The sequence below is a fragment of the Patella vulgata genome, chromosome 6 (assembly GCF_932274485.2).
Source record: "Patella vulgata chromosome 6, xgPatVulg1.2, whole genome shotgun sequence".
Taxonomy (NCBI): Eukaryota; Metazoa; Mollusca; class Gastropoda; family Patellidae; genus Patella; species Patella vulgata.
The window spans coordinates 73,014,434-73,028,371 of NC_065884.2; the positions used below are offsets into that span (position 1 = coordinate 73,014,434).

The window sequence follows — 13,938 nt, forward strand, 5'->3', positions numbered from 1 at the left end:
GTGAGCGATCCCAAACAACGCCGGATTAACCATGGGCCTGGAACATGTGGGGGGCCCCTGATCACCGACCGCGGAGCTGTGGCCGGCGAAACCGGGCACCGCGAGCGCCGAAGACGCGAAGCCCCGCAACGGGGGTCTGGGGGGGGGGGGGGTCTCCCCCCTTCGAAATTTTCAGAAATTGGAGACCGGAAACGTGATTTCCTGGCATTTCAGGCACTTGTGTCGGAGCCATTTAGAACTACCTCCCCCTGAAAAAAATACAATTCTGCCACAAAATTAGCGCATTCTGGCGTTATTTCAGTGGACCAATCCATGCGAGTGCTATGAAATGATGGCATTTCTAGAGAAGAGGGCTGGATCCCATTGAGCCCGTTAAATCAGCCACTGTAAGTGAGCAGAGCTACACCAAACCTAATTTTGAAGTCGCTCAGTGATTGATTCGGAATCGTATTATATCCCCCACGATGATTTGATGAATGGAGGCCGTAACGTTACGACCAAGCCGGACTCGATTGATTTTTGACGAACGTCTAACACTGTAAGTTCCAAATGGTAATACGAGATTTAATCAAGAAATCTGAATATTTCGTGTGATCATGATTATTGTGTAAAAGTAATGAATGAATAAAATGATGTTTTATGGCACGTCAGCACCAATCGGGCTATATTGCGCTTATCCAATCAAATGGAAATAAAATAGTGGTTAATGCCATGCTATTCTGCTCCGACTGGGCTAATGAAGATGCACCTACTCATCAGCTAACCACGACCAAATCAGAATGACCTCCCGTCTAGGTGAATTGTATTCGGAAGAAATGTTTGGAGGGAAAAGGGCATCCCCGACACAGATTGCGACGCACGACAAACACGATGTTCCATTACAGGGATCTCTTTAGTTGCCTTTTACGCGGGACTAGCGTGGGGTATATTCATCCCCATCACCCCCCCCCCACCCTCTCCCATGGTGACATAAATATAAACTAACACAATCATTATTTCAAGTTTATATGAATAGATTCAGTGGTTTGCGGTGAATGGCGGTGATATAAATTCATACATAGTATTTATGGCCAAGGGAAGAAGTAGGGTGATTTTCTATAATTGTGGAGTAATTGGTCTTGATCCTTTTCATAACTAGGGCTCATTTGACAACCGCAAACCATCCTACCTAAAGCTCCTTAAATCACCCCTAACCACACCGAACCAGCGCCCCTTCGACAACCCCGCCACGTGCGCATTCATGATAGATAGCATTGATCTCCCACTATATCAAGTCATATAATGTAACAGCTGCTTTTTAAATAACCTGTTGTGTTCGCGAGCGTTTTGAAACATTGCGAGAATACAGTATTTATTTTTATAGTTGATGGTGGATGGAGTGACTGGGGTTCATAACAGAACATGCTCCCTTTCGTGTGGTAATTGAAAAAAGACAAGACTCGGATATTGTGATAATCCTTCTCCTACAAATGGTGGAGATCCGTGTACTGGTGATTCGTCCCAGATTTCATTCTGTAGCTATGCAAAATGTGGTTGGTAATTGTATTTCAACATATTAATACGAAAATTAACTAAAATTTATTCATACTCTTCTCCAATCGGATTAAAACACAGGGTTGCCTGCCCAACCTCGTGGGTTTTCTACGGGTCCTCCGGTTTCCTCACACTGCTAAAGACCCCTGCGCCCAACCGAATTATTGAAATAAAATTAAACCATATGTTAGTCCCGAAATGACCTAGTCTGTGTCGAGTGGACGTTAAACCCCATCTGTCTCGCTCTCTCTCTATCTCTCAGATTCTATTTCGTTTCGTTTTTTATAGTTCAAAATTTTGATTTATTTGTCTGTACTACACTAGGATCTGGAAGCGTGGTTATACATCTTGCGTTCTGGATGGTGTGAGAGATTAGCCAATGAAGCCATCTGTTACGGCGAGTTCTTGGCGTGCTCTGGGCATATGGAAGACGAAACAGCTCTTTATTCAATGTTCTTAATTCATAATCCTTAATTCTTCATTTGTTGTCGTATTCCGACATTTGTACTCTAAAATTAACATTTGTATCTTAAAAATCAATATTTGTTTTACAAATCAAATATTTGTCGTAAAAGATCTGTAAATTGTATTTTTGTTTAATTTAATTTTATTTATATAAAGATAAAATTTATTTGATGAAATCAAAAAAATTGCCTACATTTACATTTCTTCAGATACATACAACGAAAAACAAATCTCGAAAAACAAATTTCCAAATACAAATCTCCAAATTCAAATCTCCATATACAAATCTCCAAATACAAATCTTGAAATACATTTCTCCAAATACTTTTCTCGAAATTCATCGAACCGGAACATTATGACGACATGAGCATAAATCAACCTAACATACAATAAGTCGCCATACAATAATCGGAAATCGAGCAAGCATATACAATAAGCAAAATCGCCGTACGACCGCGACTGTTATATGGCACTAACCTGTATTAAATGAGGTAGGAGGGGGGGGGGGTATGTAACGTCATTATATCGGGATGGATACCATTAAAAAGTTCCAAATACCTTTTCAAAATTGCAAAATATTTCCTGACATATTCATATTTACGTACCGTGCTAAGGCAGGTATAATTTGGATCGTCTGAACTATATCTAGATAGGAGGGGGGGGGGGTGTATCTAAAAGTCAAAACACGGGTCTTAATACGATATTCCAGTTATGCATCACCGCAAATTATTATTCTATCGCCTTTGAATATATTAGTATTAGTTATTTACTGGCACATTGAGGATTACAGGATTTAGAAGAGGTAAAATCCTCTTTTGTTTGTCCAATGTGTAGCTATCGAAAAATAACCTAATTACTAAAAATGGGCTACTTTCAATTTAATTTATTTAATGCTAGGTCGGTTTAACCAATATATGTAGAAACATAACACTATGGATTAGTCACAGTCATCGAGCGATTTTACTTATTGTATGCTTGCTCGATTCCCCATTATTGTATGGTGACTTATTGTATGCCAGGTTAATTTCCAGTCATGTCGTCATAATGTTCCGGCAAAATGAATTTCAAGACATTTGGCGAAATGTTTTTGGATGAATGTTTTTAGCTTATGCATATATCTTAATAATTCATCAAAAACGACATAAATTCATAACTACGCGAGAACATTGACTAGTTTAGGGACCCCCGAAACTACCATACTCCTTTTGAGTGCCCATCCCTGAAAAGGGAGGCAAAAGATATGATGTTAAAACGATAATTCATATATTATTTTACAGTTATATATATAAAAAAAATGTCTCCTTTTTATCCAATGGACAATTTATTGTTAGTTCATGTAGAAAGATATGGTGCTTATAAACGTGTTGCAAATTTCCGTATTACATGGTAGACTTCAACGTATCATATACACAATAGGTATTTATTTTACAAGTATAAAAAATGTTTCCGTTTTATCGAATGAACAATTTATTGTTAATTCGCGTGGAAAGATATGATGTTAAACATGTTACAACTGGTATATTAGTCGAGTATTTTACATTTTACAGAAAGTTTACGTTTAATCGAAAATTCCAATAAACAATTTATTTTTAAGTTGAAGGGAGTGTCCTACAGGTGGTAGACCATATTAAATGCTGCTTGAATGTGTATTTTCATAAACTTTGTATGCATATAGATTATTATACTGAAGGTTCGTCTGGATAGAAAATAAGATTTCGTGTGAAACAGGTGTCCTAGAAAAATGGGTTCACTAACATCAAATATCTGGTTCTACAAATTGTATTTGTCCCTTCTAAGCTAATACCTGTGCGGAACAAACCTTTCCGTTTCATCGAAAATTCCAATAAATAATTCAATTTTAAATTCAGTGGCTACGAAAACCCTATACATGATATATCACAAGCCCTACCTTGCATGATACTATAATAATAATAATAATAATAAAAACTTTATTTAATGAGGCAACGTATTTAGTTTGCAAAAAAACTAATCTTCCATAGGTCCCTCCTAAGCTACAAAGACATATATACATGTAATATCAGGATAAATTTAAAATCATTAGAAATGCAATAGCATTTTAAAGTGGGAAGTTTGATAAGTCACTCCCAAACTTCAAAACATATACATTGTACAAGTAGAAAATAGGAAGAACACTATAATTACACACAAAATAAAATAGAATGCAGTTGCAAGTTAAAAATAATAAGTATGTCATCAGTTGAATATTATGGTTCCTTCAGTGTGCAAAATAAATGACTTTTCAGTTTAATCTTAAAATTTTCAACATTTTTACACATCTTTATATCAAAAGGCAGATTGTTCCATAAAAGACATGCAGAATAATGAAAAGTACGTTTCATGGATTCTTTTTTGCAATTTTGAAGAAAAAGAGATTTACTGGTCTGTGAACGGAGCAAGATATCGGTTTTGGAAACAAGAGATTTTTCAATAAAATAGAAATTTAGATAAAGTGGAGTATTAAATGTAATAATTTTGAATGCTAAGACAATTTTATTGTAAAGAATCCTCTGTGTAAGGGTAAGTCAACCGAGTTTAGTAAATAAAGAGGTGGACGGAGTTTCAATCAGTGCATCAAGAATAGTTCTTGTTGCCCTCTTTTGTAATTTTAAAAGAATGTCTAATCTACTTTTGGTAGCATTTCCCCAAATAATAGAGCAATAATCAAATATTGGTAGTATGTAACTGTTATAAAACAAAATTCCTGTCTCGTAAGGTAAATGATCTTTTATCTTATTTAGGAGAAATATTTTTGATGCAAGTTTTTTAGACATATCTGCTATCTGTGCTTCCCAATTAAGGTCTTGGTCAATTTGAATTCCAAGTAATTTTGCGGTAGTAACCGTCTCAATTTTCTCACCATGGAGTGATAAAGTTAGGTTTTTCTGATTTCTTTTGTGTTTTGATGAAATCAGCATTGATTTTGTTTTCGAAGGATTGATTACCATCCCATTGTTTTCACATCATTTAGCAACCAAATAGAGATAATTTTGGAGATTATTGGCGATGGATTAAATATCTTTGTGTGAACAATGCAGGGTACTGTCATCAGCAAACAAATCTATCTGACTTGATTCAATATTGAGTGGGAAATCATTTATAAAAATAAGGAATAGGAGAGGACCCACGATCGACCCTTGTGGAACCCCGCATTTGACTGTAGTAATTGAGGAGGTAATTGATCCTAAACATACTTTTTGCTTCCGTGAGTCAAGATATGATTCAATCAAAATTTGTGAATTATTATCAAATCGATAAAGATGTAGTTTTTCAATAATAAGCTTATGATCAATGAGATCAAATGCTTTGCTAAAATCAAGATACCACTCATCGCACCATTATCGATAGCATCAAGCCAATTATCTGTCATTCGGATCGGTGCAGTAGCACATGAATGATCTGATCTAAATCCAGATTGGTAAGCATAAAGAACATTGAAGGTTTCCAAATAAGTTTGAATTTGAGTGCTCAAGTGCCTTTCGAATATCTTTGAAATTGTGGGGAGAATTGAGATTGGCCTATAATTGTTCGGATCATCTTTAGCTCCCTTGCGGTCATTTTGGACATCGGACAAAACCCCAACCGAAAATGACGTCACAGAAGTGACATAATCTCAAAATTGTCTTTAGGGACAAATTTTGACACAGAAACAACCCGTCCCCAAATATCGTTTTGATTGTGACACACTAGCTAAAAGTTCACTAAGTTTACAGTAGGACGTTAAACTCCATTTCATTTCATTTCATTTCACTAAGTTTGTGCCCTGCCTCGCCGACGTTCAACATTTTAAATTTGACAGTCTACTTACGACTTTTGTTGAGTTTGCGGCCACCGCAGCTGTAGTAGTAAACTTATAAAATAAATCATAAAAAACCTGGGAAAATAAAAATGCCAAAAGGTTGCTTTTTCCAGAATAATCTGTTGATTTGGAAAATATATGATTCATTCAACAACAAGAATCATATAGCACCAGAAGAAGCATTTTCTTGTGAACATTGTGAGCCACATTCCATATTCATAGGTCGATCTTTTCAGGAGTTATGAAGGTTTCCCCGATGCGCTCAATTTCAATGAAATAACGGCGGCCATCTTTAAAGATAGCCGCCAAAATGCAATTTAGCAAAGTAACCCGGAAGTCCATCAACCAAATTTCAACACTTCAGCCACCAGGCTAACTGAAAATCATGGTTGAATTTATTCATCAAATTGGTAATGATGTTCCAAAATCCCAGGTCTGTCACATGGACTATATTGGGTCCCAAGTGTTTGTACGTACTCACTATCTTATTTTTGTCCTATCATACTGTTGTGTCGAAGTTGGCTTCCCCCGACAGGGATGTAGATAGATATGTAATAGAATTCCGCGAAAAAGAGATAAAACATACATTTTTTAAACGAAAAGTATAGCTGAACAAACTATTATTATTATTATTATTATATAGTCTAATTCATAAGAAAATGAAATAAAAGATACACCAGATAAAAGCGCTATTAAATATATTTAACTTGCATGACGCTTTTAAAAATCAGACGGGTAAAGTGAAAAATGAAAATTTAAATAGTAATTTGCGGGATAAAACTATTTTCCCTTTAGCCGGCAAAATAAATGCCTGAAATTCCACGATTTTTTGGTCTGAAGCCATTCCGGATTGTGTGTCAGTTTTCTGTCATCCATCATTAATTGTTTCATCAATTTTTCAAAAATAGAAATTTCTTTAAATTGACTAATGGATAAAACACCTAAAATCAGTGTAAAATCAGTGTAAAATCAGTGTAATTTAAATAAAAGTTGTCTAGCTTGACATGTGTTTAGGGCATATGTTTCATAAGTGACATGTGATACGAGATATCGCTCTCTGAAACTTCCTGGTCTCTTTTGCAATTTGTTTGGTAAGGTTTTCGTTGTTCACCCGAGTCACTCGAGTCGACACCAGACCGTTCGCGTTTTGAATCGAGTTGGTCACATGACTGACTCGAGTCGCATCACGTGCTGTGCTTGTGTACAATAAAACAGTGATTGTTGTCCCATATAACTGTGTCAGTTTTGTTTTTTTATTTATAGAAGGGTCTTGTAGATAAAGACTATAGCGCATGTGCAGTTTTAAACTTCCGAGACGACAAGTCGATAAGTCGATGATACGACAGTTTAGTGTTTTGTCGTACCGTCGTATCATCGACTTGTCGTGGCGATAAGTCGATGATACGACAGCACGACAAAATAAGGTCGATGATACGACAAAATCAGACGATCTTACGACAGTTTGTTGTGTCGTAAGATCGCCCGATTTTATCGTAAGATCGTGTGATTTTGTCGTGCCGTCGTATCATCGACTTATCGCCACTGTAAGTCGATGATACGACGACACGACAAAATCACACGATCTTACGACAAAATCACGCGATCTTACGACAGAACAAACTGTCGTAAGATCGCGTGATTTTGTCGTGTCATCGACCCAATTTTGTCGTGCCGTCGTATCATCGACTTATCGCCACAACAAGTCGATGATACGACGGCACGACAAAAAGCGAAAGTGTCGTATCATCGACTTGTCGTCTCGGAAGTTTAAAACTGCACATTGCACATGCGCTATAGTCTTAATCGACAAGACCCTTTCTATAACTATTCGCTAAAACACTTGGCAAATGTGAAAATAATATAATTTCAAAATTAAAATAGTTTTAGAAAATATATTTTTATAGGTCTGTTTTTTTTACGTTTTATCTGTCAACACTTTACCTACAGGCCGCGAATCTAGATGGACTTTGTTCAAATTTGGCACAATCATTACTTTCAAAGAAAGGATGACACCCACGGATGTAAATGCATGACCGAACCACGACTGTCATATTGAAACTTGTTTTTTAAAATCTTTTTTTCTTCGATCGGCTGCTTCCCTTGTTTTCAAGTTAAATGGTGTTCCATTAGAAGGAACATTTTGAGTAAATGTATCATTGATACGGATTCGAAATGTAATATTTACTACCCTATGTTGTTTAATCAATTTTAGACACATTAATTTCCAGTCGTATCAAACATCATTGATAGGGACCTGCCATTTTATTGATTCCGAAATTATTTGTTAAACAAAATAAGAGGGGGGGGGGGGTGCGTAGGGGACTTTCGGAGTGTGTTCATAGCTGAAGGCAATACTGGGCCTATTTTTAATCATCTAGGCCCCGATCCCATTAGTGATGCCAAACGGATGAATACGCGATAAGGTCAATAACAGCTGCAAATAGCTTTCTTCACCTCATAAAAAAACCTCCCCTACACCAATGCAGTGATTTTCTGTGATCTGATTTGAGGTTTTATATAATCCCCTTCCCACTCTAATAAAATAAATTGGAAATCTTCTGAAATCGCTTCTAAACTATCGCTTCAGTAATCTATAAGTATTGGTGGGTGTCGTACACGAGGCAATGCATGCTTGTTCGATACCTACCGACACCACTTCTTATTCAAGGAATTAACATAGCTGACTCACTTTTGTCCTGCTATTATAATTCTAGATTTTTTGAATATAATACCAATAATTCAATTTTGGGCGCAAAATGTTTCATTATTTTGAGAAAACGAATAATTAATCAACACTTTCCTATTATCTCTTTTGACGAGTCTTATTGTATCTAATCTGATGTAATGAGTGTAATGAGTACAGCTGTATTTTTGTGACTTGTAGAAAGAGACTATGCCAATAAGTCGACATCTCGACGTTAGGATAAAAATAAAACGATAATACGACAGAGTTAAGTGTCGTATGATTACGCCAATACTGTCGTGATGTCGTGTTGTCGCGTTATGAAAAGGGCGAGATTTAACATGGCCACTATCAGCCACCATAATTATCTGTGTAAATTCACGGTTGATTGTATCCATTAAGAGTTAGAAGTCTTGACTTGGCCAGTGTATGTACACATTCACAAGGGGTCAGCCACGCGTAGTCTTATCGTCTGCTACACGGTCCTTTATCAAGGAGCCTCTATGTGGGTAAGTCGCGGGTTTGCTAGCCTGGAGGTCGCATGTTTGATCCCTGCATTGGCCGAGAAGGTTCATCGGGATTTTTCCGACGGGGGGGGGGGGGGGTGTCAATGGTGCAGGAAGGAGGTGCCGACAAGGACAGCTGTCTAGTCGTCCAGCTGGTACGAAAAACCGAGGCCCGTGTATACATTGCGAACCCTCCTTTCCGAAGCCTATCACACCCTAGGGCGGATCTACGCCCACAATTTCTTTTCACACAACTCTTTGAAAATAACTTTCAATGCCGCCCATTGGTTCAAGTGTAAATGAACACCCTTTCGGGTAGATTTTGGTATTCGTTGCTCTTCCCACCACCAAAATCTATGAATGTTGACTCCAGGGAATTTGTTGTCCACAGTTATGTAAATGTACATCATTACTATCGTGCGTTGATTTCCTTACAAGGGTTCTTTGTAAATACTCGTCGACCTCGGGCACAGTGTTTATCAACATTTACCATTGTCTCTCGAAAAACATGATACCGTTTGAGGTTGGATACCGTGTAACCATACTGTCTGATGTGATAACACACCGTTTCTTGCTAAACATATTTCACCACCAAATAGTCATTTCCAATGTTCTTTCGATACAAGTCAAAATTCATGATGTTATTCGCTTTATCAACTTAATAAAACAATTCTACATTTGACCCCCCCCCCCCCCATGTTTATTTAAAGATACATTATGGGAGATAGTATAAAGAGATGGCAGTTCTCGCTATAATAGTTAAAAACTAGATAGTGTAAAGGTAATTTGCTGAAAATTTCAGTCAAATTGATCCACTATGAGCCGAGAAAGAAGCGGATGAAATTTTTGCATAGTCTCGGTCATCATTACTAAAATCATTAATATAAACAGCATAGTCTCGATTATCCACTTTTTCTGATTTAATCATCTTTGGCCGTTAGCGGCATATAGGAATCTAATCCAGCCAACATCGAAGGCTAGCCTTGACATCGAGAGTTTATTATGGTCTGGATAAGTTAATTAATGTCTAATTCATAATTTAGATAACATTTCAGGCCTAAAGAAAGACTTGTAATTAGCAGATTTTGCTCTTGTATAATGTATGTTTAAGTGGTCCGATTTTACTTTTTTCTGATTTTCTGTTTGTTATTATCAACAACATTGTTATTGCTGCTTATGCTGAAGAGCCCCGATTTGTTGGTCGTGAGGGGGGCTGAATGGTTAGCGTGCGCGCGCTGTATCATAAAGTCTGCCATTGAGTCGACTGGCGTGGTTTCGAATCCCCGGTTGTACGTGGCAAGGAGTAGGGTCGCCTGTCCAACCTCGTGGGTTTTCTCCGGGTCCTCCGGTTTCCTCCCACTACGCACAAGCGAATTATGTAAATACATTTTTTTTTAAAAAAACATATGTTAGTCCCGAAATGACCTAGTTTGTGTCGAGTGGGCGTTAAACCCCATTTCTCTGTTGGTCGTGAGTGAAGTTTAGGTTATTTATTTTGACTGGGTTCTTTTTTAAATTGCAGATGTAGAAGCAATTGTTTGAGAGAATGGCCATGGAATGGTTTGGGTTTATGAAAAGGAGATATTCCAGAAAGAATGGAAGATATTCTATGAAACATTATCTATTGTTTGTGGTTGTGATGGTTGTAGGTTACAACTTGTTGACAATTGAAGATCTAAACGATACATCAAAAATTAATTACAACTATCCGAAAATATTTCCCGAGAGATATGTCAGTAAACGTGAGATTAAAAGAATCCTATTCTGGACCAAAGATTATGGCTCAATCACCTGGCAAACCTTTGGCCATTATTCTATACGGGATGCATTTAAAGGATGTGCTGTGTCCAAATGTATTGTAACTGCTGATAAGGCTCTTGTGAGTGAAAGTGATGCTTTACTTTTTCATCCTCCAGATTTTATAACCACTTTCTCTCTGCCATCAGTTAGATTCCCTGAACAGATTTATATCTATGCAAGCATGGAGCCACCCCCAAATCATTATCTTATGAATCTGAGAAAATATTCTAATTTTTTCAATTGGACACTGGGCTATCGATCTGATATGGATATATTACATACATATGGCCATTTAAAAAAATTACCTTCTGTCAATAAATCTGTTGAACAAATAGACTTTTCCAAACATAAAACTCACAAAGTAGTTTGGGCTGTGGGGAATTGTTATCCTTATTCCCCTCGTCAATTAACTGCACAAGAACTGTCAAAATACATAGATGTGGATGTAATTGGACATTGTGGAAAAACATATCCTAAATGCAGCGGCGTAATTTGTCCTGAGGTTTTAGGAAAATACAAATTTTATCTTTCCTTCGAGAATTCCTTGTGTAAAGATTATGTAACTGAAAAATTTTGGAATGCTTTGGTTCGAGAACAAATACCAATCGTCCGAGGAGGGGCAGATTACACAAAGATAGCTCCACCAAACAGCTTTATAAATGTGTTAGATTTCCCAAATATCAAAAAATTAGCCGAATATATACATTATCTGGATAAAAATCATACAGCCTACAACGAATACTTTAAATGGAGGTCCCATTTTGAAATTGGGTACACAGATTGGAGATGTGAATTATGTAAAGCTTTACACGACACTAGTCGTCCTGCTCAAATGTATACGGATCTATACCGATGGATGAGTGAGGAAAACTGTCCAGTATGGAGTGTAAGTATTCGAATATTGATGACTTAACATAATGGGCTATACTATATACCGGAAAAACCCGGAAAACACCATGTTATACTGAATACTGGAAAACACCGGAAAACACACTGAATACCGGAAAACACACTGAATACCGGAAAACACCCTAAATAGGTAACTCGGAGGCTGGTCCTCTGGAAAACATCGGAAAAACAAAAACCTATATGTCATATATACGCGATAGAGGCTACGATTTACAACAACCTTTTTTTTCAAATTTTTAAATTTTTTATGCAGCAATGAGGCTACAGTTTTTAACGGATTTTTTTTTAGATTTGGTTTGAAGCATCTTGGTCAGGAGAGGTACAAACCCCACCAGTTCCAGAGTTACCCACCCCTCTTTACGAAAACCTTGTGTACGCGATAGAGATTACGGTTTATATTTTTCCAATTGGTGTGAAGTAATAGGGTAATGACAAGATGAAACCTATCGATATTCCGAAAACCTCGAGATAGCGGTAAAGGCTACAGTTTTTAATGGATTTCGATTTTATTATTTTATGTTTTTTGTTGAAAGTGAGAATTCAATGGGGAAAATACCTTTTACATGTATATATGTGGCAAAATAAAACGTTTTCATCGCGATAGCGTTTCTTCAGGCATTTATATTAAACAATAATTCAATATATATTTCAGTTCAGCAATCAAATTAGCAGGTACGTCAATGGTTTCTTCATCAACATGGGTATAAAATGGTTTTAAATCGGATACATATACCGGTGATAATATAGAGAAAAATCAAGAATTGCTTCCGCCGGCCCTGCAGTTATCACACAAACGATATCTAGTGCAAAATGTGTTATTGGGTGATACATATCTTTTATCTTTTCGTCGTTTACCGTGAAACAAAATAGTGTAGCTTTACTATTGTGCTAATATTTTTGGATCTATATACGATTGTTTTTATAAAAATATCTATGCAACTGTGTGTTTCTCTGGTGGCTTTGTTTGTATGCGTTTCCGTCCTGCTCCACTTACTATTAGTAATATAATAATTTGAAAACTCCGTTTCACGCTCTAGTGGTGCCCTAAAATTATGTGTAACACGCACGAATTAAAAATATAAATGTTGAGTATTATGTGTGGTGGAGATTGTTTGAACAATGTAAACCGTTCAATTTGCCAAGTTTAAAATTGGGTCGCATAATTTAGCTACAGAAAATAGTAGATAGAATACCTACTCTATAAAGGTGTAACTTTCTCCGACCGCTTTTCATACATTAGCTGAATTTGTCTAAAGAGCCTTTTGAATACACGAACAATATTTGGTATAATACTATAGGGTTATTTTAGTTCTAAGAAAGGTGTTCTGTTTAATATAGAAATCTTTACCTACATGATGTGTGACGAAAACTAGGGTAATGAAGTAGCTTGCATTACTCTGCTACTATCTTAGACTAACTCACAGACATTTACATTTTCTATATAGGAAAGAGCGGGTTTGATTTACCCTCAGACAATCATTCGGAGCTCAAGGGGAACATATCCATATCCTCCTCGGCTTAGAGGCTAGGGTGAACACATCATCATAGCGCGATCCTTATGTAGAACTATCAAGAAGTGTGTGGCTCTTGCCGCGTTTAAGCCGTTAGGATTTATATCCTATGTTTAACATTTAGAACAATTGTGACATTTAACTGATTGGATTATATATCTTAAGCTTGATATTTAGAGCAATGGTATATGAATATGTAAGACCAAACAGCTCTTTATTCGTAGTTCTTAATTCTTAATTCGTAATCCTTAATTCTTAGTTCTTCATTTGTTGTCGTATTCCGACATTTGTACTCTAAAATTAACATTTTTGTATCTTAAAATCTATATGTGTTTTACGCACGCACGCACACACACACGCACGTAGAAATTGACACAAATGGGTCGCACCTCATATAATAATGTAATATGAATGTATATAAACTGATTTATATTCAATCGTTTCTGTTTTACTCTAATTTCTAATCAGTTATGTTCGGCGAAATACGTCAGAAGTCTCAATTGAATGGCAATCTCTGGTGATTCCAGTCTACACCGTCTAGTATTTATTGTACATGTTCTCCAGATAAGAATATGATGTCACCGTTTGACATGACTTGTGAACTATGCCTAGTCTCGGTCTTCGAGTCCCTTGTTACAAATGGCGCTAAAATGCATTATGGTACACGATTCCTGTACCAATGGTAAAATGTTTATTTTGTTTTAAATATTGAAC

General features: G+C 36.7%; 1 protein-coding gene across 2 annotated transcripts; it reads left to right on the forward strand.

The window, feature by feature from the left end:
- Nucleotides 1-1,377: 1,377 nt before the first annotated feature.
- On the forward strand, nucleotides 1,378-13,700 carry LOC126825323 (alpha-(1,3)-fucosyltransferase C). Of its 2 annotated transcripts, XR_007681901.2 has the most exons (4): nucleotides 1,378-1,532; nucleotides 10,527-11,690; nucleotides 12,003-12,187; nucleotides 12,366-13,700. XR_007681901.2 is itself a non-coding variant. In XM_050554916.2 (3 exons), the coding sequence occupies exons 2-3, from the start codon at nucleotides 10,551-10,553 to the stop codon at nucleotides 12,429-12,431; spliced, it is 1,206 nt and encodes a 401-aa protein (XP_050410873.1). In that variant the 5' UTR covers nucleotides 1,378-1,532; nucleotides 10,527-10,550; the 3' UTR covers nucleotides 12,432-13,700. The 2 variants fall into 2 exon arrangements, 1 of the variants encoding a protein (XP_050410873.1); XM_050554916.2 differs by lacking the exon at nucleotides 12,003-12,187.
- The last annotated feature ends 238 nt before the right edge of the window (nucleotides 13,701-13,938 follow it).

Excerpts from the sequence above, each read along its gene's own strand:
- LOC126825323 (XM_050554916.2), top strand. The coding sequence starts at position 10,551 with ATGGCCATGGAATGGTTTGGGTTTATGAAAAGGAGATATTCCAGAAAG. Across the intron at positions 11,691-12,365 it reads AAAACTGTCCAGTATGGAGT|TTCAGCAATCAAATTAGCAG; the intron begins GTAAGTATTCGA and ends TATATATTTCAG.